Source organism: Spodoptera frugiperda, chromosome 18 (assembly GCF_023101765.2).
Source record: "Spodoptera frugiperda isolate SF20-4 chromosome 18, AGI-APGP_CSIRO_Sfru_2.0, whole genome shotgun sequence".
NCBI lineage: Eukaryota > Metazoa > Arthropoda > Insecta > Lepidoptera > Noctuidae > Spodoptera > Spodoptera frugiperda.
Window position 1 is genome coordinate 6227902 of NC_064229.1, and position 21794 is coordinate 6249695.

Genomic DNA, 21794 nt, shown 5'->3' on the forward strand with positions numbered 1-21794 from the left:
GACAAAGATTACTTTATTCTTTAGTAACGATTTTGTAACGAAAACAATTGCTAAGGACTACAGCAAGAATGTTTTCTACTCACTTTTTAACGAAGTCAGTAATTTAGAAAAACACAGTGGGTGTAAGTTCAACACGTTTTATAGGTTTGAAAAATGTTTTTATTTTTCAATCTGACGAAAAAATTAAATTCAGTGAGTTATATATTGGGTAAATAAATACAATAAAATAAAACTGCAGTCTCATTTATATGTTTCTTTACTTATCGCATTATCATCTATACTTTACACAAAACAGTACACTGTATTCGTATTAGCCTATCATACCCAATGTAACTTTGTACAAACGTTTAGTAATATATTATTATGTATTTACGTTGACTGTACATTTTTTTATACCTTAGATCATTTTGGTCAAGTATTACATGATAAAACAATTGATAGCGGCGCACACGAATAATAATAAGCACTAATAATAGCTAGTCTGAAGATAAGACTTATTCAATCTTATACATGGGAAATAATACATTAACTTTTAAAGTAAAGGATCCAAATAAATTATATCATCATTAATGTTAGTCATCACAACTTGTCTATTAAGGAATGAGCTAAATATTATCCTATAACATCCCTAGAAATCGGGGAAATCATGGGCTAAATATAAGTCTTGTGACCCCAAAATAGTATTAATCAAATTGTTGCAGCGAGTTATTACAAAAGTAATATAATATCACGTACAATTATTCAGAGATAGATACTATCCCTCTGAACTAAGATTGCATTATAAAATAATAACATTCACTCTAACATACGAAATTAACATGTGAACCGTAATCGCCAACAATTGTCCAAACCTGTAAAAAAAGAAAACAGAAATGAGATGAGCATTTTAGAGTAGTAGTTAAACGAGTAGTAGAAAAGAATTTTAAGATTAGAAAAACTTGTAGTTATGTTAATGTTCATCTTTTGGCACTAAGCCATTTGTTTGTTTGGTTTTTGAATTAGCACACGGAACAAATTTACACAACTTTTTAGACTGAAATGGTTTCTAGAAAATGAAATGACTGACATTCTGCGCGAGGCGGGCAAGAGGGTGCGTTCGTGCCGGGACTTGGGTATATAATAGACAAATTTACTTGAGTGCAAGTTAATTGTGTTGGGACTTACGTGACTAGTATTTGCGCGGGTAGTCGCGAGGCGGCGGCGCGTAGCGGTCGGGGTAAGGCGCGCCCGGCGGCGGCGGCTGATACTGTGGCGCGTACCGAGCTTCGTAACTGCCATAGCGTGTCTCGCCGCTCGACCAAGCTTCGCCGCCTCCACCACTACCGTTACTACCTAAAAACATCAATGATAAAAAAGTTACATATTTTGTTTTATTAATTTTGAAAATACAATAGAATTTCACAATTGGTAAGTTAACTTTAATGAAAAGTTCATTAGTAGACTTTTGTAGCAGCTTTATTATGCATGTATAAATTACCTTTAGAAGGCGGTGCGGCATCAGGGTAGCGACTGGACGCATTCCAGCTGCGTGGTTCTGGTTTACCGGGCGGTGATGGCCGGTACGAACGGTTGTCACGAGACTCATATGAGCGACTGGAAATAAAACGAATGATAAGTAAGATCTAAACAAAGACTAAAAATCAAAATAGTTTAATATTATACAAGATTAAATCAATACCTGGGCTCTTTAGGTCTTGTGCCTGGTGGCATTGGTTGTCGGGAGTCTTCACTGGCACCGCCATTGCTAGAGTACTTCATGTTACCAGCTGGAAAAATATTGTTTTGTTATTAACAAGACTAATATAATTTCATTCTTCATATCAGTAAAATAAAGACCTAAAAGTAACATACTTCGATACATTTGAAACTGTACTACAGACAGACCAATAAAGTATAATACTCACATGAAACATGACGAGGATAATCCCGCTTGTAGTCACGTTCGCGATCCCGCTTGTCGGCTCCTCTCTCGTAGCTCGCGGTCATCTCGAACCGAGGCGGCGGCGGCGCTTCAAACTGTCCTCGGCTGGACGACTGGTGATATTTATTATGTAAGTGAAAAATATCAAACGTGAGGAAACTCGTCATCCCAACCACTAGATTTTAATCATTTATGTGAAGTTTGTAGAGTCTTTATCACTACATTTAAATGCTATGTCTAAGGTAACTGAATGTTGGTTTATAATGAAAAGCTCTAAACAATAGATTTAAAAACCAAAATAAGTTTTAGGAATTATTTACGCTTTGAAAAGTATCAAAAACTACCATATATAATAATCAATGTCAGTAAGGAACAAGCTATAATAAAAGTTTTTGGTACATACTATGGGTGGCGGCGGTGGTCGCTTGTGCCTGGTATCACGCTCGTACGCAGGCTCGGGCGGCGGACTGCCCGCCTTGCGATATGTACTACCCTCGTAGCCGCGCTTACGACGCTCTTCTTCCAGTCTGAGGAAGTCAACAGTTATAGAAAGGTAAAGTACAATTAGAACACAATAATTTTTATATTTTGATGTCAAAAAGTACATTTTAACGACAAAAATAAGTTAAGACCTGTGTTTCACAAATGAATATTTTGAAGTGAGCAGTACTGTAACAATAACATCTGCAGTAATATCCTACCTTAGTTGAGCACGTTTCAGTTCCAGTCTTTCCAATTCGAGTTTCTCCCGTTCCAGTCTATGACGCTCGCGTTCCAAACGAAGTAGCTCATTCTTTTCGCGTTCAATTTTTTCTCTGCAAAATGAGTTAACTGTTATTCAATGTTATATTTTAAATCACTGGATTGATGATTGATTTTACTTCCAATTCCTCTATTTGTGTTCAGAGTACTTTAGTCTTCAAAATATAGGGGCAACAGTAATATTGGTAATGTTAGTAGTACCTCTCAGCCCTGAGCTTCTCCCTCTCGAGTGCGAGTCGATGTTTCTCCTGCCTCTGTCGGCGCTCCCGCTCGCGTAGCGCGTCCTCGGCCGCGCGTCGCCGGCGCTCCTCCTCGCGCGCCGCCCTCGACCTCTCACGTGCACGTGCCACGTCGCGCTCCTTCTGCACCACACATTTATAACCCTTAGCTCATATTCCTTACACAATTACAACACTCAGAACATTCTCGTAACTCATACATGCCATTTTGCACAACTACTTGCAGGTCAAACTGTCAATGTCAACTTTATTATTTTATTTTCAACTTTATTGATTAAAATGTTGAAAATCTGTTGTACAAAGTCTGATTGGTTAACATGCATCATCATACTAGCTACACAACTTCCAGATCAGCTGGTTGGAAACTACATTTAACTTTAATTGATGTGCAGAGTAAAACAAAAACGAATTCATTCACGATTCACACATGCATGCATACTAAGAATACAAATCTCATAAAAACATCAAACCACCTCACAATGGTTATCTTGAACTAACTTATAAAATCAGTTTGTGCTTTAATTCATTCTAAAGTTATTTAAGTGGTTCAATGTTTTTGATGAGAAGTGTATATTTAACCCACCCCATACTAACCCAAATTTTGGAAAATGACAAAACCTCCCGAGGCGATCTCCGACGCTCTCGGCTCCTTGTGCTTCGCTTTGCACGATCCTGTGAATTGTCGCAAGTAATTTTTATAACCACATTATAATAGTTAACAAGCTTACTGCTAAACCTTTGTTCTCACACTTAATTTCATATGGTTTTACCAATAATTTTTAAATAAGCTGACCTTATCAGAACGATGTGACTTTTCGCGTGTCCGTGATGTGGACCGAGTACTTTCTGCTCCCGACATTTCACTCTCCTTCTTCATCTTAACATCACCTGTCTTTTCGATACCTTCTTTGTTATCCTGAAACAAAATTATTTTTGTTTTAATGCTTTGTTTTTCCCTTACACAGTGTGTCTTTATCAAGAAAATCTGTTATTATTTTTATAAATTAAATATTATGATCAAGTGCCCCACCTCATTTTCTTTAGCTTCTTCTTTACGTTCCTTGCTAGGGCGACGTTCCGAACGCGCGGATGGTTGGCGTCGTGAGGCCGATTCTGATTCGGACTTAGCCTTCTCAACAGAAATCATACGCCCATGCAATTCTGTAAAAAAATATTAGATTAGCAGTCATAACATGTGATGTTAGAAACTTTTAGATATTTTAGTGCAATTTTGAACTATAGTTACCTGTTCTATGCAAATTTTTAATACAATTCTCTGCATCTTGAGCACTTGCCATCGTGACATAGCCATAACAACGAGATCCAGGAGTCCTAGCATTGGTTACCACCTTGGCTCCAATCACCTAGGGCGAAAATAACGTGTTAGAAACAAAATAAAATAGGTACTAGTATGGGCTGTGTATGTTTTGCCAAAAGTATAACAAAAGCACATTAACCATGTTGTCTTTGATAACACATTGCTTGTTTACCTTCCCGTGCTTGCTGCAGAGTTGCTTCAGGTCCTTAGCACGTGTGTCGCCGGACAAGCCACTGACCCACAAGTTTCTAGCACCGCCTTCTTTATTCTCCTCCTTTTTCTCTTTCTTTTCGCCATCTACTTCTTTGTCTTTTTCTTCTTTAAAAATAAATTCAATATTAATTTTCATCTGCAGTAATTTTTTTATTAGTAATGACTATGGATTAGAGTAGTACCAACCTTTTATCTCTTTCTCATGCTTCTCATCCTCATTGCTGAAAAAACAGGTTACAGCATTAATAACCAATAATATGATAAAAAAATGCATTAGTAACAATATACATTAAGGTTCGAATTTTAACATAAATATTTTAATCATGTGTTCCCCAAATTAATGTGCAGTTTGGTGACATTATTTTTTTAGATTCCCGTAGTGACACTCGTCACCTACAAAGTTTTGCACCATTACTCCACCGCGAGGCCAGTAACGAAGACAGCTCCAGCAGAGATGCAGGCGTCGCCTCAAACCCCTTGCGTAGCGCTCAGCAGCGCCGCCGAAGTGTCGCGCGGACTGCAAGTCGATGTCAGCAACAGCATCCAAGCTTATGCAGCAGACTGCAGCTCGTAGCTGGTCACGTCGCGGTGCACGACGGATTCCGTTGAGTACAGTTGGCAGGTAGTTGTGGTTAGATCCGCAGGGCAGCCAGATTCCAAATATTTGGTGCAAAACTTTGTAGTGATAACGAAAGAAAAGTATTGGATGACGAAATAATCGAAGTTATAGATGCGCGTGGGCGGCGACACGGCGGCCGTTCGACGTTCACCAACCTAGTGGCGGGGGCTTCGGAGTTTACTTGATGTTGATCGTCGGCAGGCTCGTCGTCGCCGTTCGCTGCAGAGTCGGCGGGCGCAGACTTGTCGCTCGATGGCTCGGCCGCGTCCTCCTCCTCCTCCTCCGCAGCTTCATCTACGTCAGTTGCGGTTATCAGCTGAGCCAGCGCAGGTCGCTCGCCGAGACTCGGGAGCGGCCCACCCTGCCTCTTCTCTATCTCGGCTAGACAGTGTTGAGTATCTTCAGGTTTTTCATGCTTGTTTGATGTTAATACAAAATATCCTGACCTGAAAACTTGATTGGACATTAACACCACCATCTGGATATGGGGGCAGCATAGCAGCTATGAGCTACTATGTCCATAGTAAAGCATACATAACTGTAGGACACCGGAGTGCTGCAGTGATTGGAAATTCCCTGCCACTTAAGTTATACAAAACACCACATCATTGCAAAGAAAGTCACCTCAGTCTGGGCTCATTTCAGTTGTACTCCTCCTGAATTACAAACAAGTTCATTTGTTCTCTTTCTTTTAGTATATGGTTGTACTCTGTGTTGCAGCTGTTTCTATGCACCATGCTCGCTGGCCTTTAATATTTTATTCTTCTGCAGTGCGCAACTTTTCACTCTTGTAAACGGCAACATTGTTTTTTTAATTTCAGCATTTGAATAAACTTTGCAACATAAGCAGGTTCATAACTAATTAAGTTCACATACTGAAGACTTTAAAACTTTCTATTTTTGGCACATTACTTCATTTCAATTATGTCATTTCATAGTTTCTGATATTTAGGAATATTAAAATATCAAGTGGAGTATTTTATCATTTAACATTAAATCCACCATTTATTGATCTAAAAATTAGACATTTATTTACAGAAAATGAATTAAATGCAATTCTGAACTTACCTTTTTTAGACGGTTTAGTGTTGTTTTCAGTCTGAAAGAGATTAAATACAAGGTTAGTATAAAGTTACATGCCTGCACAACAAATTACATCAATATTAGTTTAAGATGTTTGGCGTTATTCCAGTATTATACTATTAATATAATTACTAAAACGCAAGTCTAGGTTTAAAAGCAGTTTCTGAAGAAATGTTAGACAAACTGAGATGATTAAAAAAATAAGATACTTATAATACTATAAGTATATTTTTATACATATAAATGGTACATAAATAAATATGTGTGTATATTTACTAATTCATTATCACTTCGCTTATTGATTACTTTAAATACATATTAATCTATCTCCATCATGAACCCGTTGGATATTTTGGAGGTGACTGGCGGCAGTTTAACTGTAACACTGAAGAAATAGAAACGTACCTCTTCATTGAGCAGTTCATCATCACCAATATCCAAGTTAATGCTGTCCTCAGCGTCAGTGTTGTTCTCTAATTTGTGATCTTCTTCATTTGTTGTATCTTTGTCGAGGCAAGGCTTCTTAGCCTCTGTTGCCTCTGGTTCTTCCTTTAATTCTCTTTTCCTATTTAACTTTTCAGGTTCCTCGACCTCCATGGTGTCTTCAGCATGAGAATTGGTAACGTTTGGTTTTACGTCTCCTTGCTCTGTTTCTTCTTCCTCTCCAGCGTCATCTTGCACGATCATATCCTCCATGGCTGGAGTGTCTTCAGACTCCTGTTCAACAGTACTCTCCGATCGTCTGGTTCTTTTAGCCGGGGTTTTCGCCTCTGGAGTAGCCAATTCAAATTTGAAAGTAGCAGGATCGTGCCCTTCCTCTTCTAAATGCTAAAAAGAATTTTGTTTTTAAATATGGATTTTGTTGATAACTGTTACAATAATACACGTTTCATACTATACTATAAACACGTCATATATTTACCTTCGACAAACGCTGTATGAGCACACCGCGAACACCGCTTTTATCTAGGTTGCGCTTCTCTAATTCTGCTCGCAAGTCTATAACTCTGAGGTCATTTAGCAAGCGCTTTTTGTCCGACATCGCTTGATGTTATTTTAAGAATGTTACTATTAATAACTACTTTATCTTGAAGTAAATTTTCTATAATATACGAAACCAATAATCCCACACACGAATGACAAAAATGTTAAGATGGCGGTCCAAGATGGCGGCGCGTATTTTATTGCTGAAATAGACCATAGACTATTTAAAATGAAAATACACCATAGACAATAAATAGAACAACTCCTGATTGAATAAACAATCAATCTATTAAAAAATACCGATAAAATTCAAACTCGAGAAAACTCTTAAACTCGAGAAATAAAATAAGTCAAATAATACAATTCTAAAGATTTTCGTATATATCCGACTGTACTGCCAGGTATCGATATTATATCGTTATCCGGCTCGGGCGGACAGAAGGTTTATAAAAACATAATCACATGACTGTCAAGAATGTTGTTGTCAGACAGATTGTCAGTGTCATGGTGATTGTCATTATTTGTATCAAGTGTGAAGAGATAGTTGACGAAAATTTCTTTTAATGTGTGTTAATAACACATCTCAAACACATTTGAAAACATTAAATTAGAACATTACTTTTTAATTCGTATAATACAGGGAACCTAAATCATGGCCGGAGAGCGTCAAGGTACAATAGTAGTAAACAATAATAGTTTACGGTTTCTCAATTCCAATAATACAGTTTATCCTAGTTAAATATAAATTGTGTTATAGATGTTGCTGATCCCACCGAAGCTGTCGCGAATGAATTGCTTGATAAAATCGTTTTGAAGCAATTGCATTTGATGGAAGAAAAAATGCGTTGCGAATTAAATATAGAGACCAGTATAAAGAATGGAAGTATTCATCTAGCTAAATCTCGTTATATCATGGGGCAGAGCTCTGTGAGCACAGCACGGCTACCTACCGAGAGCAGCCCTGACTTCTCAGCTTCTACCATTTGTGAAACAACTGAAGAAGATGGAGTTAAACTCATGAAAGCTATTGAAAATGATGCAGAGAATACTGTTAATCCTCTCCGTTGGTTTGGTGTGTTAGTTCCACAGAACATGCATAAAGCTCAAAGTATATTCCAGAATGCTATCCACTTTGTTGTAGAGTGTGTGAATGTTCAGCTACAGTTGCAGAGCAATTTGAAACTTATCAACATGTTGAAACAGTATATTGGTTCTAAAAAGCTTACTTAGCCATCTCAAGTATCCCAGGCACTGTCTATGTATTTAAATTTGTTTTCACCTTGTAATTATTTATGTTGTTGAGTTTTAAATAAAACAAATCATGATTCAATTGTTATTTATTTTATTTGTGAAATGAACACTAGGTGTCATGTTGGTGGCTTAATTGTACTGCAATAAGCATATTTTTATAATTTATTGATTTAATCACAACATATGGTATTGAAATGCTTTTGTAGTGAAACAGTTTGTTTATGCACTGGAATTATTATGAAACAGCACTTCCATATATCACTGATGAATTATTTATTTATAACATTACTTAAATATTTTTTGGTGTGACATACTTTGTTTTTAGATATTATTTATAATATGTTCTACTAAACAGATTTTTCTAACAGCATTCATGTCAATATAATATTTAACTAGATAATGTACACAAATAACAGAAATGGAATGTTTAACTTTACCTGGAGAATACAACTAATGTGATCCCAGCAAATATATTTTATTTATCTGAAACAATCTTATGCAACTTTCACAAGGAGATATCAATTCATAACAATATTATTCTTATTTTTGTTAAACTGGGTGTATGTATGATTGGGATTAGAGTTTAATTTGAGATCTTTACATTTAACATTCAGATATTTTAAATACATTTAATTTCATTAGGACAAAACTAGCCATATTAAGAGTTTGTAGTCTCCCTATATCTGGGTTTTAAATATTCTGTAATTAGTTATTGCAGATGCACTTATTGTTTATGGCAAGGAACTTATTTCACCTATTTACCGATTTCCCCAAACATAAAATATAACATAAATCATTAAAGATTTTCAGTCTCTGTTTAACAGCCAGTTCCATTTTAAGTCTTCATACCACCATCTCTTAAAAATGTACTGCAGAATTTTATTTACTTCATGAAATACTAATTCATTTGCAGCAATCTCATTCCTAGAGGTCTCTTATCTAAAATATTGAAGATAACATTTTAACATAACACAACACAACAATAGCAATGTACACAATTCAATTAGCAACTTTATAATGTGAAAACAAATTGTAACTTTTAACTACAATTGCAAAGAGACAATATTTTAAAACTTCTTTGAGAAGTGCAAAAATGATCATTATAAAATATAAAAGCTATTAATAAAATATTAATTGTTGCATTTTTCATTTTTGTGCAGTAATTGTGCGAAGAAATTGATTATTAAGTTAATTTTTGGTATTTGTGCTTAAACAATGGCATCATGACTAGACTTTATAATTGAGCTGTCTTGTAAGTCATTAGGACATAATACTGCGTCTGTGGCATCTATGGTACAAAGGTACCACCATTACATCAATAAGAAAATGTTTTAAGTCTAGCCCAAATACTGTGTTTAAATAACTTCATAAATCTCATAATTAACATATTAAAATAAAAGTATCTTAACAGCTTTGATCTGATCGCTATCAGTATGACGAGACGTCGGCTTTAGGTTCGATTAAAAATAAACTGGAAATATTAAAGTCGCTTTTGTAGTATCTACATAAGTAATAATTCAAAAATATTTACAAAATTCAAATAATTTACATAAACAATCACAAAACTGGTATGATATTATATAAAAACATGTCTTAAATCTAATAAAATTCGTTATTAAGTCAATAAAAACATTTAACAATAGGTAAATAAATTAAAACTACAATGGAATGTTTATACACTCAAAAATATTGATACACATGATTTGTGCTATTGTTTAACTAAATGCAAAAGCGATTCTACTATGATTCTCATCAAGTCATCAGTAGAGACAGGTCTCGTTCACAAGGACTCTCAGGACGCTAGAACCATGTTGGGCGCCAATAACGTTGAATTTATTTATTATTCATTAATTTACTAATTTCATTCGCGTCACTACACGCCTCACTAGTTCATGTTACAAAAATATCTTGGGGGAAAATTCGAACACCGAACACCGGCAATCTAAGACTTATAAGAGAACCACTACTACCATATTGTATGCTATGCTATATGGACGCGATTACAAATGTCGGCTCGACTCGTAACACGATGGGTACAAGTTTAGATGATGCGTCGGTAACGCCCGGGCTCAGCGACTGTGTTGTTAGCCCGGCCGCGGTCGGGGCGGGCTCGCAGCAGTGACGTACGAGCGGTGCGGTGGCGGGCGCGGTGCGCGCGTCGCTAGCCGTTGTCGCGCGTCTCGCGCTGCGCGGCGCCGGCGGCGCGCCACTCCGCGCGGGTGCAGGCACCGTCGCGCCACCACGCCTGCACGTCCGAGTAGTGCGCGCTGCGCTGCCGCCGCTCGTTCGCATGCACCATGGCGCATACGCGGCAGAAGAAGTACGTGTTTATGAACTCTCCCGTACCCTGATAAAAAAACATAAACATAGTAACTCCATCTTTCTTCTATATTGTGTAAAAGAAAATACCTATTATGGAAATCTCAATATTTACCTTCCACTTGAAATAGGAATTGTATAAATTGTCATCCTCGTCAAGACGCCTCAAATAGGCGGCGAGTTCTTCAGGGCTAGCGAACTCTTCCACGTGGACGTATGAGTTGTGGGGCGCTAAGGCTGCATACTCAGATGCGCGAGCACCCATTACAATAGGCAGTACATTGTGTCTGTGAAAGGAAGGTCAATTAAAACAGTAGTTCAAAACTAGACGTAGGTATAATTATTTTTTCTTTGTCAATCAAGAGAGGTTACAATCACGAATGTGATTAAAAATCTATGTAGGGTCTCCTCTCAGATAGTCCTTAATTCATTAATCTTCACCAGATGAACATATAGCCAATATGGCTTTTTGCAGTACATAGTTGGTATTGTCCCCAACAGGACGAATTATTGGGTAACAGTACAAAGGTTTTATTGGTATGAATACTTACTGCAGCCCATTGACAAAGAATTTCTCAGTGACGTAATCACGGCAGTTTGAGTTCTCGAATGCGAGGTAGAACTTGTAGTCCTTATCCAACATTTCGAGGCAGTTGGGGTCGGTGCGAGGGCAGTGGTGTGCTCCACAAGCCCCGTAGATGTCCACCTGGATGTACTTGCTGAGCTGACGCGCGTACTGTAGCCGCCGGTTGCGAGCGTGACAGTTCGATACGAACCACGCTACCTGTGAAGAAGAATTAATCAAACATAATCAAACGTTAATTTGTAAAGTATGAAATAGCCCTAAATGTTAGAATATGTAGTTAAATACTTTCGAAAAACCAGTTATGTTTGAACCGATCCCCTATTGATATTTTCCGTCACAAAAATGCTTGCAGGTAATTTAGTTGATATGAAGGTGACTTACTTAAACTAAGATTATGATAAAGATAAGATAAATTTATTTTTTATAATAACCTAATGATAGGTTCCACCTTACTTGCAACAGAATATGTCTATCAAACTGTAAGTGCCTACAAGGTATTTTATTACATATAACATTTTACTTACCTTTTTAGTTTTGTTGGCAGCAAAGTTCCTGTCGAGATCTTTTTCGATGATGAGGGGATCGTAGTAGACCCAGTGCTCGTAGGGTGCTACGATGTCGGAGTCCCGTCGGTAGGTGGACGTCCAGTTGAACACATCCACCGACGACGGCCGTAATGATGCCGTGTGGTAAGGACACTCCAAGTAGTACAGGATCCAGATCTGGAAAGTGGATTGATTGATTTTTATTTCATATTGTTTTCACGATGCTTGCAGACAAAATAATAGAGCTATTGAAACGAACAACCCACACAATTTTTAAAATATAGGTATGTTTGAGACTCTGGTAAAGACTAGAAGTATTCTGGTAATGTTTATTCTATTTCTGGGTACATTTAGATGACAATGATTATAGGTAGGCATTGTACAGCTTGCTTGATAGGCTATAGGAATATTTATGCTTGATAGGAATATTTATTGGATATTAGGAAGGCCAACTTAATTGCTTCAGCTTACCTGTTTAGGTGAACGTTTTACGTTGAAAGGTGTGTGGTGGTCTTTGTAGAGAATGGCGTCGGCAGTGGCGGCATCTCGTGCGTCCGAGGAGAGCGTGCAGCGGTCCACTGGGCACTTGTTCCGAATGAACTCAGTTCTACCACCGGACACACCCCACGCTCCAAACCCGTTCGCAAGCAGGATTTTCTTTATAGGCACATCTTCGTCTTTTGGAAGCGTATACATTAATTGGTTTACCACTCTGAAATGGGATTAAAATTGCAGTTTTAGTTACAAAATTAAGAAAATAACTTCAGACTAGGTGCAATTGCAATAGCCCGTTGCTTAGTCCCAGCTTTTAGTCAATTACTAGCTGGCCTGCTTATAAGCTTTCTCTACATAAAAAGATGTACCATAATCTTCACGCAAGGTAGGCAAACTAAACATCGCATTTTAAAAAGGGCATGTAGCCTAAATTTTTTTACAATTTACGCTATATTTTGATTGGTTATGTACGGTTTGTCCCTACAAAATAAAATGTAAATGTAACCAACCTGTCTTGTCCAGGTGCATCTTCAGGGAACAATGCAGTGTTAGGTTCGTGCTGCGTGGGCCGTCTCTCTCCTCCGTGCATGAACCAGGGCAGCTGAACCGTCCCGTCATCTTGAACTGCTGCGGATTCCGACTCCGTAATCGAGTTCTGAATAATTTAACAACAAAATTAATTATTAGCTTCCAGTTTTATGCATTTCATTTTCCTGTAATCTTCCAACTATAGGAATTTTAAATTATTAATTTTAAAATATGTGTGGGAGAGCCTTGCTTCGGTATGAATGGGCCAGCCTTGCTTCGGTATGAATGAGCCGGCTAGACTGGATTGATACCACGGCCTCACTCACCGGAAACCGACGTGAAACAATGCTTGCGTTGTGTTTCGTTGTGTGATTGAGGTTACCGGAGGCCCAATTCCTTCCTAATCTTCCCAATTGCTTACCAACAGGTGACACGTTTGCTGTTGTTCCATAAAAAAATATTATCGGCTTGGAAACTTTGGCGTCTTTAATAGAGGGTGTTGTTGTTATAGACCAATCTGATTCATAAAAACACGGCATGGCACGATTGGAATGGTATGTTTTTTTCGATTGGTATGTTTATTTTTATCTATACTTTTCGTAATAAATTTAAGAATTTACTGATGAATTTTTACGCTGGTGTTTAAAAAACTGGATTAGACTACTTCCACTAACTGCGATGAGGATGTTTGTGTTTATGCATAACCTACATGTATTTAGGTTAAATTAGAAGTGCATTAAGCGAATAACAGAAACAGTGAATCTAATACATTTAGGTACCTATGTATTAAAGCAATTGTATGTAGGTATGTGAGAATATTTCTCGTAAATACTACTCTTCCTGTTATGAGAAGCAAAGAAAGTGCTCTTTAAACTTAAACAGTGTTGTGTGTGAACGAAATGTTTTATATTTACATTCCATGTTATTACATGGAACACATTATTATTGTTTCACGAGTTTCAGGTGGGCACTCACCGAAGTAATAAATTGCAAAAGAATATTTACGTTGCCAAAAATTCGGGGAAATCACTTCATGTTTCTAAAACTATACAGAAATGCTTCGACTATTTAACGTTTCTGTAACATTTTTGGGATGGGATGGGACACATGTCCAAGCTAATGTGTGAAGTCGGTAAAATTTGGAAGTTAGAAAGAGACAGGTAATATGCGTTAAAGGGAGATAGAGAGCCTTTGTAGGTATAAGGGAGAGATCAGATGTTGCTAAATAACAATAGGGCAGGTAAAAGAAGCTGTACGAAGTCGACACGTTTTGATCAGCTGTGTTTCATTATTTGCAGCTTGTGGCAAACTGTACGGCAATGGATTGTTATTATTGCCTATTTAATTGAGAAAATAATGTAATACCTATTATTTCCACTACGTTTTGATTCCCCTATATGTTGTAACAATAAAATAATGTTGGTAATTAAGAAAGTATGAAAGATATGAATAATATGATATATCATATAGGTAATTGGGTAATAAGTAAATGTGATTTTGATTACTTTAAACAACAACAAATTATGAAAACAGTAATTACTTTTAATTATCATACTGAATGTGATAATGCTGTCCTACTTACAGGTTATTTTTATTGTTGCAAGTTGTACCTACAAACGTTCGATTATTACCTACTACTTAATTAAGTATGTAGGTATCTTATTTATTCATTAAATAGGTCTGGTGATTCCAGTATGACCAGTGCATAATTTTACAATAATTAATGATTAGGAAGCACTAACGTTATACAGCATTTACCTTCATTACCTTCCACTTGTTTTACGATTATGTTGATTAAATAATAAATGATGTTTAAATCAACAATCCTTTGTTTGGTTTGAACATAAATAATTCTTGAACTGGAGCCTTAGTCTGCAATTACAATTGTGTCAGAATGGTCTACGGAGCTATGTAGGTTGTATAGCTCCGTCCCTCTTGCACTGTTCAGTGATCGACCATTCTGACACAATTGTAATAGCAGACTAAGGCCCCTGTTTGGAAGTTACCTCAACGTTGAGATCGAGGGCAGGCGGAGGTACGGGTGGGGAGGGGCTGCGCGGCGCAGGGTCGAGGGACGGCGGGCGCGGCAGCAGCATCAGCACCAGCGCCGTCAGTGCCAGCGGCAGCAGCAGCGCGGCCCTGCGCAGCGCCCGGATCGCGCGCGCCGCTCGCACCCACATGCCGGAGTGCGCGCGGTGGCAGTGTCGCCCGCTCGCTATCCCACCCTGGCCGCACTAGCCAGCACCCTGCTACACGTCACCGCCTGCATCTCTGCCCCTCACTATCGTATTCCGACTGCTTGTGACATCTGTAAACAATGTAGGTCATATTAAAGTATCTTTTTAGGTTTTATCAAGAAAATGTTAGAATGTATTTTTAAAACTTATTCGCCTTTTAAAGACTGCACGTAAATACATATAATGGAACATAACATGAACGGGGTGGTTTTTAGTTAGTACCTACATAAGTCCTTTAGCCTCATCCAAGGCGGGAGAACGCATTGGATAGATAATTGATAGCACACACGACGTATATTTAAATATGTACCTATGTATTTATTTCCTTATTTACAATTTAATTCCTTAGAAGTCTAGGACACGATGTCGCCTTCAGTTTCATTAATATTTGATTTATAATTATTGCCGAGTAATAAGGTAGCGTAGACTAGAGTTTATTAGGCAGTATATTATAAGAATAATAGATATTTTATAGCTTCCGCAAGGTAAAATAAAATATTAATTGTACCTAAGTACACATCAGTAAGTTAACATATAGGTACTCACCAATTTACCATAAGTTCATATACATGAGACCCATACAATAGTTCTTAATTATAATAGACAAAGCCTTATGTTGACTATAGAAACAAATGTTGTGAAATGATCTCGAGTATTTGTGTATTTAAATTATTCAGGGCCGTAAATGTTCGAAATACCTTTGTTTGAGAATCCTAAATTTATAGAATTTTAAATTTCTATTAACACAACACAAGTTTATAAATTAAAAATATTTTATGGCGCGAACGAACTCAAGATTTTTATCTTCGAATATTTCCTTTATATTTCACGCCACCAGCATTGTATATACATAATAAATATAAATAACTGTATATAAATAAATAAATGAAATATAAATAAGTATAAAAATAAATAAATATTGTATAAAAATCAAAAAAATAATCTTCGTTTGTAAACAATACAAAAAGTGATCAAAATGCGATTGGCGTAGTATACATGTCAAATGTGTGATAGTTTTTAATCTTCGCTATGGATAACTGATTGGTTCACAGAGTCTTTATTTGATTACCTAGATAACTTACAACACAATGGATTGGTTTGATTAGATCATTAGATGTTGTAGATATGTTCACATAGGAAAAAAATGTTAGGTAACTCTTAGGTAGATAGTTAGGTAGATTAGATTAGGTAGAATACAGTATTGTACCTAAGTGGATATTACACGTACCTACCAAACTTTTTTAATTCTCATTTGACCAATATATCTTAAATAGATCGTATAGATAGAATCCTATAAATAGAATATTTACTCTTGTTTTAAAAACGGCATTTGTAAAGGTGCGTAATGTAAGTTGCCAGTAATAAATACGCAACAAATAAAGTAGCCAATGTCTAGATGGATTTAAAAATCTAACGGATGCTAGACTAGCATTAAATTTGTAAATGCTGGCTTTAAGTACACAATGACCAAAATAACACCGTTACTTGATGACGATAATCTACTTATTCTTAACAAACAAAAAATAGAAGTAATCTTCTCTTAAAATATTTTACGATTCTGTGTCTACTTAGTATACTAAGTACTAGTTTTATCAAAATTCGCTCAGCGTTTTCGTGAGACACGACTTTCCAATACCTACATTTTAATTTTTTTATTTTTACATTTAATGGGTCGACGTTTGGCCGCTATTTCACCTGATGGTAAGTGATGATGCGGCCTACGATGGAGCACGTCTGCACATAATTGTGGCAATACAGATGCTGTCAGCGTTTATATTTTAAGCTTATATCTATTTAATTTAACAGCGAATAAAGACTTTAGCTACCTATCCATCTATACAAAATGTTACATTTTGGATCCCCAAAGTAGCAGGGTTCATTGAACTCTAATGATTGAGCGTACTCGTATTTGTCAAACATTGCGGTTACTTAGACGATGCTAATTCGATACCGTTCTGTCACACTGTGCGCTGCGCTTGCGACGCTAGACGTAGATGTTAAAAAGTAACGTTTTATCTGGAAAATCTGTCGTTTACGGCTGTCGACCTGTGTTTGTAAATATTTACTGACTATGTAACGGTTCTCATGTACGATTCTATAATTCGATTAGAACCTTTGTAACAACGGGTTAACCGGAGCACTCATTAGCACTGTAGTACGATGTGTAATGCCAATGTCGATTTAACATAACATAATGTTTGCTTTTGCGAAAAGTAATAACAGATATGTATCTACTACAAAAACAATATTTTTTTCTTTAGGACACTATTGAATTGCCTCAGTTTATAATAAGGTGCCATGCCATTACATTACATAACTCTTTAACTCGGCATATATGCACCCTTCTTCAATAACTCCGAATTCTCTAAGAACTTATATTCTAAGAATTATAAGTCAATATAACATAATTGTTGAAAAGTGGGTGTACATTCTACAGTGGCATCACGTGCCGTAATGTGCACCTCTGCCTACCCTTTTGGGGATAAAAGGCATGTGATACAAACTTATAAGTCCAATACACGGATAAATAAAAAGCCCGAACTCAAAACTTTGCTCGGATCAGTAATCGAACTCAAAACCCTTTGCTTGGCAATGACGCTTGCTCTACCAAAAGGCAATCAAAGAGAAGTGGAAATTATTTACACCACAAACATGCTTTGATATGTAAGCAAGCATAATACTCCAGTAGAACATATCAAGTACTTAGATATCATTATAATAATGTATTACCATGTTTACTTGTTTACGTGCAAATAAAACACCCTTTGTTTGACATTTCCCCCCCATTCCCATGCCATTAAGAGTCGACTATGTTTAGGTTCATGACCGTCAGACTAGTGGTCATGTCAAGGTCACGCTATTTAAAGGTAAAACACATTGTCTATCTATTAATATGCTGACATTACTAACCTTAATGGTTTTCTATGTGAAATAAATAAACATAGCTTGTTTACATTGATTTTAATAGTTCGATTAATGTCCGAATACTCAAAGGTTACTCAATTTTAAGACGCTCTCAAAACTAGTTCAGTCCCTATCAATTCTTTATAAAATGACAGAGATAGCATGATATTTAAGTATAACTTAAAATTGAGTAGCATTTCAGTATTCGGGCGTTAGTCTCGTACCATCGTACTATCGAAAAATACTTCTACATTCCAACATTTTGTTTTGATAGCGTCCCTGATTGTATATGTGTAGATATAAAACTATTTTTGTATTGAAACAATATTTGGAACTTTTAATATTTAAGCGATACATCCTTATCTGCGTCATAAGGATAAAAATGAGATAGTTACACATCAGGCTAATGGATAAACTATCAGTGAATTTATATGAAATCTTTTCCTTAAATATTAGTGATAATTGAATAGTATCTAGATTTACAAAGTTACCCTGTCTTCCTAATTGAAATTGATTCGCAATTTAACATACATACATACCTCACGCCTGTCTCCCTTGGGGGTAGGCAGAGACAATTGTTAATGTAATGAAATTTTATGACACGGCACCTTATAATAAACTGAGTTAGATAAATAATGTCTTAAATTCGCATTTGCATAGTAACTTAATTAATAATAATGTTTCTTAAACTTTAATCAACATTATTAGCAAGCATGGCTAATAGAAATCTTAAACGTGTTGCGTAAATCGTTCAATAAGGGTAAAACCCGTAGCCAATACTCTAATAAGTACGTACAATGTGCAATGTATTACTTTTGGCAGATTTGTTCTTGTATGTGCTGTAACTGAACGTCATTTGCTCATTACGATAAAAGTTATTAAAGAGCGAAATGATTAAACGTTCGTCGGCATGAAATGGAATTATGATGGCGTGCATGCTTGATAAGAGGTGGTCATCTGGCACAGATCTTTTTCCACGACACAATATTTAGATCTGTTCTATTTCATTATGCTGTCCTAATTTTAATTATGATTATATTACTACGATTTCATTTGGGATAATTATACCGATAATGTGTGATAATAAAATATGTGGACTTTATCGCTTAGATAATTCAATCAATACTTAAATATGATTGACGAACTTCAAATAAATACTAAAAATTTCATAATACCGTTCCTAAATTACTTATGTAAAGGTTTATGTAGGTTATTCAAAATAAGAACCTTTAAGGTGTACCAACTTATAAACAGCCTATCAATAGGTACTACCTGAAAAACAGGAGTAGGAACGGGGTGGTTTTGTCAGTAAGAGTCTGACATTCCCTCTCGCCTCACCCTGGCGAGAGAAGTCATGGGATGATTTTCCCCACTTTAAAAAAATCCATACTACCTATACCATACCATATACTATGTTTAGTAGTATATTTAGTATGCAATATTTACCTAGTAGCAATATAAGTACTAATCTCGCGATTACATAATATGCAGGTGGTGAAATAAAATAACCAATTGAATGGCATTATGGAAATCAAATATTATAAAACAAAAGTATGACGAACATTTTATAAACATAATTAATGGTGAATGTTCCATCATATATTTGTGTAGTATATCATGTTTTCTTTTAGAATTTTCTTATAAGAGGTTAACAAGAAATATGTTGAAAAGCTGGAATCTCACGACTATGACTATCGTCTACATTAAGCCCATGACTGCTGGACTACGTAGTCGTAGCCTCTACATAGGAGAGCTTCCCACATTTGACAGGTGAATAGAGGTCGGGGTTTAAGGTTTATCAGAGGGCCCCCTAGTCTTTGTCAAATGCGTTGTAGATGCAATAGTCGACTGTCCCTTTAGTTCTCTTTAGTGAAAATAATGTAGGTATGCCATCTTCAAGTATCGTGTCACAAAAGTAATTAAAAAATGTTTAAAGAGGAAAATTTTAATAATATTACTGATGTCTATTAAAAGGTGATTAGTTCCAAGTGTTTCTTCGCAATCGCGTTTCCAATAAACGTCATTTAATATTGTAGAAATCAACACCTATTGTATTGTACCAATGGCATGAGCTCATCTTACTCAATGTTATGCTTATTTGAAGTGTGAAATGATAATTGACATTATTACTTGTACTATCATCTGCCATTACCCACAATTACGATTATTCTATAGATATGAGTATTGATTGCACACACGCAACGCACAGAATTAAATATTTACACGTGTCAGATATTAGGATTCGTACATTCGTACGTCGAACAAGAGAGGTTCCAAAAATACATATTATTAAAAGTTTTATATTGGTTTATTTCGATCAAATGTTGTCATAGTTGAATCGAAGTTGGTTCAGTTGCAATAGATACATAGGAACAGATACACTCTGTGATGGACAGAGCTACCTATGCAGTAGCGTCTTATAGTAATACTAATAATAAGGTCCAATTTTGCATAACGTTTTTAGACGTACTCTATTTCGTAAACCGTAGTTAGCGTAGTAATTCGTAGCTACACATGCATATGACTATACACAATTTTAGTATTTGCGATCAAAATATTTACGGTAAAGGTCTTAATGCGTCTCGTGGGCCTTATAAAAGGCTTATTTTTATGGCCACATGGAGCGATATCACGTCGTATAGATAAACAACTGTTGTAAGATATTTTTTACAGTGTAATTCTTTTTACATTTTCCATTCGTTTTAACTCTACTTTTATCGTTTTTCTCTCACAAAGTAAATTGTACCTAAATGAATATAAATAAAGTACATGTAGGTACTTCGACAAATTAAATTAAATAAACACGTGGAAGTTAATTATTCAAGCCAACGTCAAGTCAAACTCGCGGAAGGGCCCAAAGTTGACCCCAATAAGATACACATTATAAGTGTTTACATTTAAATACAAATTTAACTTTTATTCGTCCTAGATTTTAGTGTTAATGATTGGGACGTGTCATAAAATATTGTAGGCTTGAAACGTGTACCATTCGATTACTCGATTCGATTACTTTACCTAAACATAAAGCAAACTCATACTAAGGGTACTGGGGTTATAGGTACCTACATACTATTAAAGTATTCAAGTATTTTTTGCCCTTAATATGGACTATTGCCTTGACTTTATTGCCATTATAAAGTATGTAGTTACTCACGCTCTGTAAATACTGCGAATGCGTGAAATATCTTTAGAATTTCAATATCGTTTACACAGATGCTGGCAATTTGACATTGATAATGTTACCTTATAAATACGTACCTATTGTCAATATTTTAGTTATAAAGTAAGAAAAACATGTTTGTTACAATAATTATAATTTGCGGCGTAGGGTGGAGTTAATATAGGTATGTATAGGAAGAGAAAATACTATAGGCAGTTTAGTTTAGGCAGTCGCTTATCAATAGGTTAAGGCCTATTCGATTATTTATGGAACTGTTTAAGTTCTTATCTTTTCACTGTATTTTTTGCGTGTTGAATATTTATCATGAATGCCATTTGTTCACTGTTACTGTTACGGTTGTTACCTGTGTAGGTACTTAATATTTTTTCTTACTTTTTAGTTATACCACTTGTATTTTCGTTTGGCATTTATTTTCACTCTCTACACTTTTGGAAATATAACCGGTGTGTGTTAGTTAATATAGTAGTTACATAAGACATTTTACTGGTAAAAAGTTGTGGTACTGTTAATACAACTGAGGTTCCTCCCCCTCTACTTACCCTGTAACAAAATTATTAAGAATATGAAAGCTAATACAATTACTATATATGAAAAATATATTAATTTTGT

General features: G+C 36.0%; 3 protein-coding genes across 5 annotated transcripts in view; 1 reads left to right on the forward strand and 2 right to left on the reverse strand.

Moving 5' to 3' along the window:
* Positions 1–240: 240 nt before the first annotated feature.
* Positions 241–7320, reverse strand: LOC118278276 (scaffold attachment factor B1). Of its 3 annotated transcripts, none has more exons than XM_050700290.1 (18): positions 7078–7320; positions 6561–6983; positions 6141–6171; positions 5228–5366; positions 4640–4674; positions 4413–4558; positions 4169–4286; positions 3953–4083; positions 3716–3838; positions 3541–3594; positions 2885–3045; positions 2623–2736; positions 2325–2448; positions 1905–2034; positions 1679–1766; positions 1478–1593; positions 1165–1332; positions 241–851 (listed from the first exon to the last, which is right to left on the reverse strand). In XM_050700290.1, exons 1-17 carry the CDS (start codon positions 7195–7197, stop codon positions 1169–1171), a joined length of 2217 nt encoding a protein of 738 aa, XP_050556247.1. In that variant the 5' UTR covers positions 7198–7320; the 3' UTR covers positions 241–851; positions 1165–1168. The 3 variants fall into 3 exon arrangements, with proteins under 3 accessions (XP_050556247.1, XP_050556246.1, XP_035453387.1); XM_050700289.1 differs by having other exon boundaries at positions 3517–3594; positions 4413–4555; positions 7078–7319; XM_035597494.2 differs by having other exon boundaries at positions 3517–3594; positions 7078–7318.
* Positions 7321–7615: 295 nt separating this feature from the next.
* Positions 7616–8469, forward strand: LOC118278278 (coiled-coil domain-containing protein 115). The gene is made up of 2 exons (XM_035597498.2): positions 7616–7810; positions 7897–8469. Exons 1-2 carry the CDS (start codon positions 7792–7794, stop codon positions 8367–8369), a joined length of 492 nt encoding a protein of 163 aa, XP_035453391.1. The 5' UTR covers positions 7616–7791; the 3' UTR covers positions 8370–8469.
* The window catches only part of LOC118278277 (glycoprotein 3-alpha-L-fucosyltransferase A), a 28236-nt gene continuing 14903 nt past the window's right edge, over positions 8462–21794 (reverse strand). The window contains exons 3-9 of the mRNA XM_050700291.1: positions 14870–15171; positions 12845–12990; positions 12312–12552; positions 11820–12017; positions 11261–11493; positions 10825–10996; positions 8462–10737 (exon numbers count right to left, since the gene is read on the reverse strand). Of these exons, the coding sequence (XP_050556248.1) occupies positions 10552–10737; positions 10825–10996; positions 11261–11493; positions 11820–12017; positions 12312–12552; positions 12845–12990; positions 14870–15043 (1350 nt within the window). The 5' untranslated portion in view covers positions 15044–15171 and the 3' untranslated portion in view covers positions 8462–10551. The remainder of the gene's footprint in view (positions 10738–10824; positions 10997–11260; positions 11494–11819; positions 12018–12311; positions 12553–12844; positions 12991–14869; positions 15172–21794) is intronic.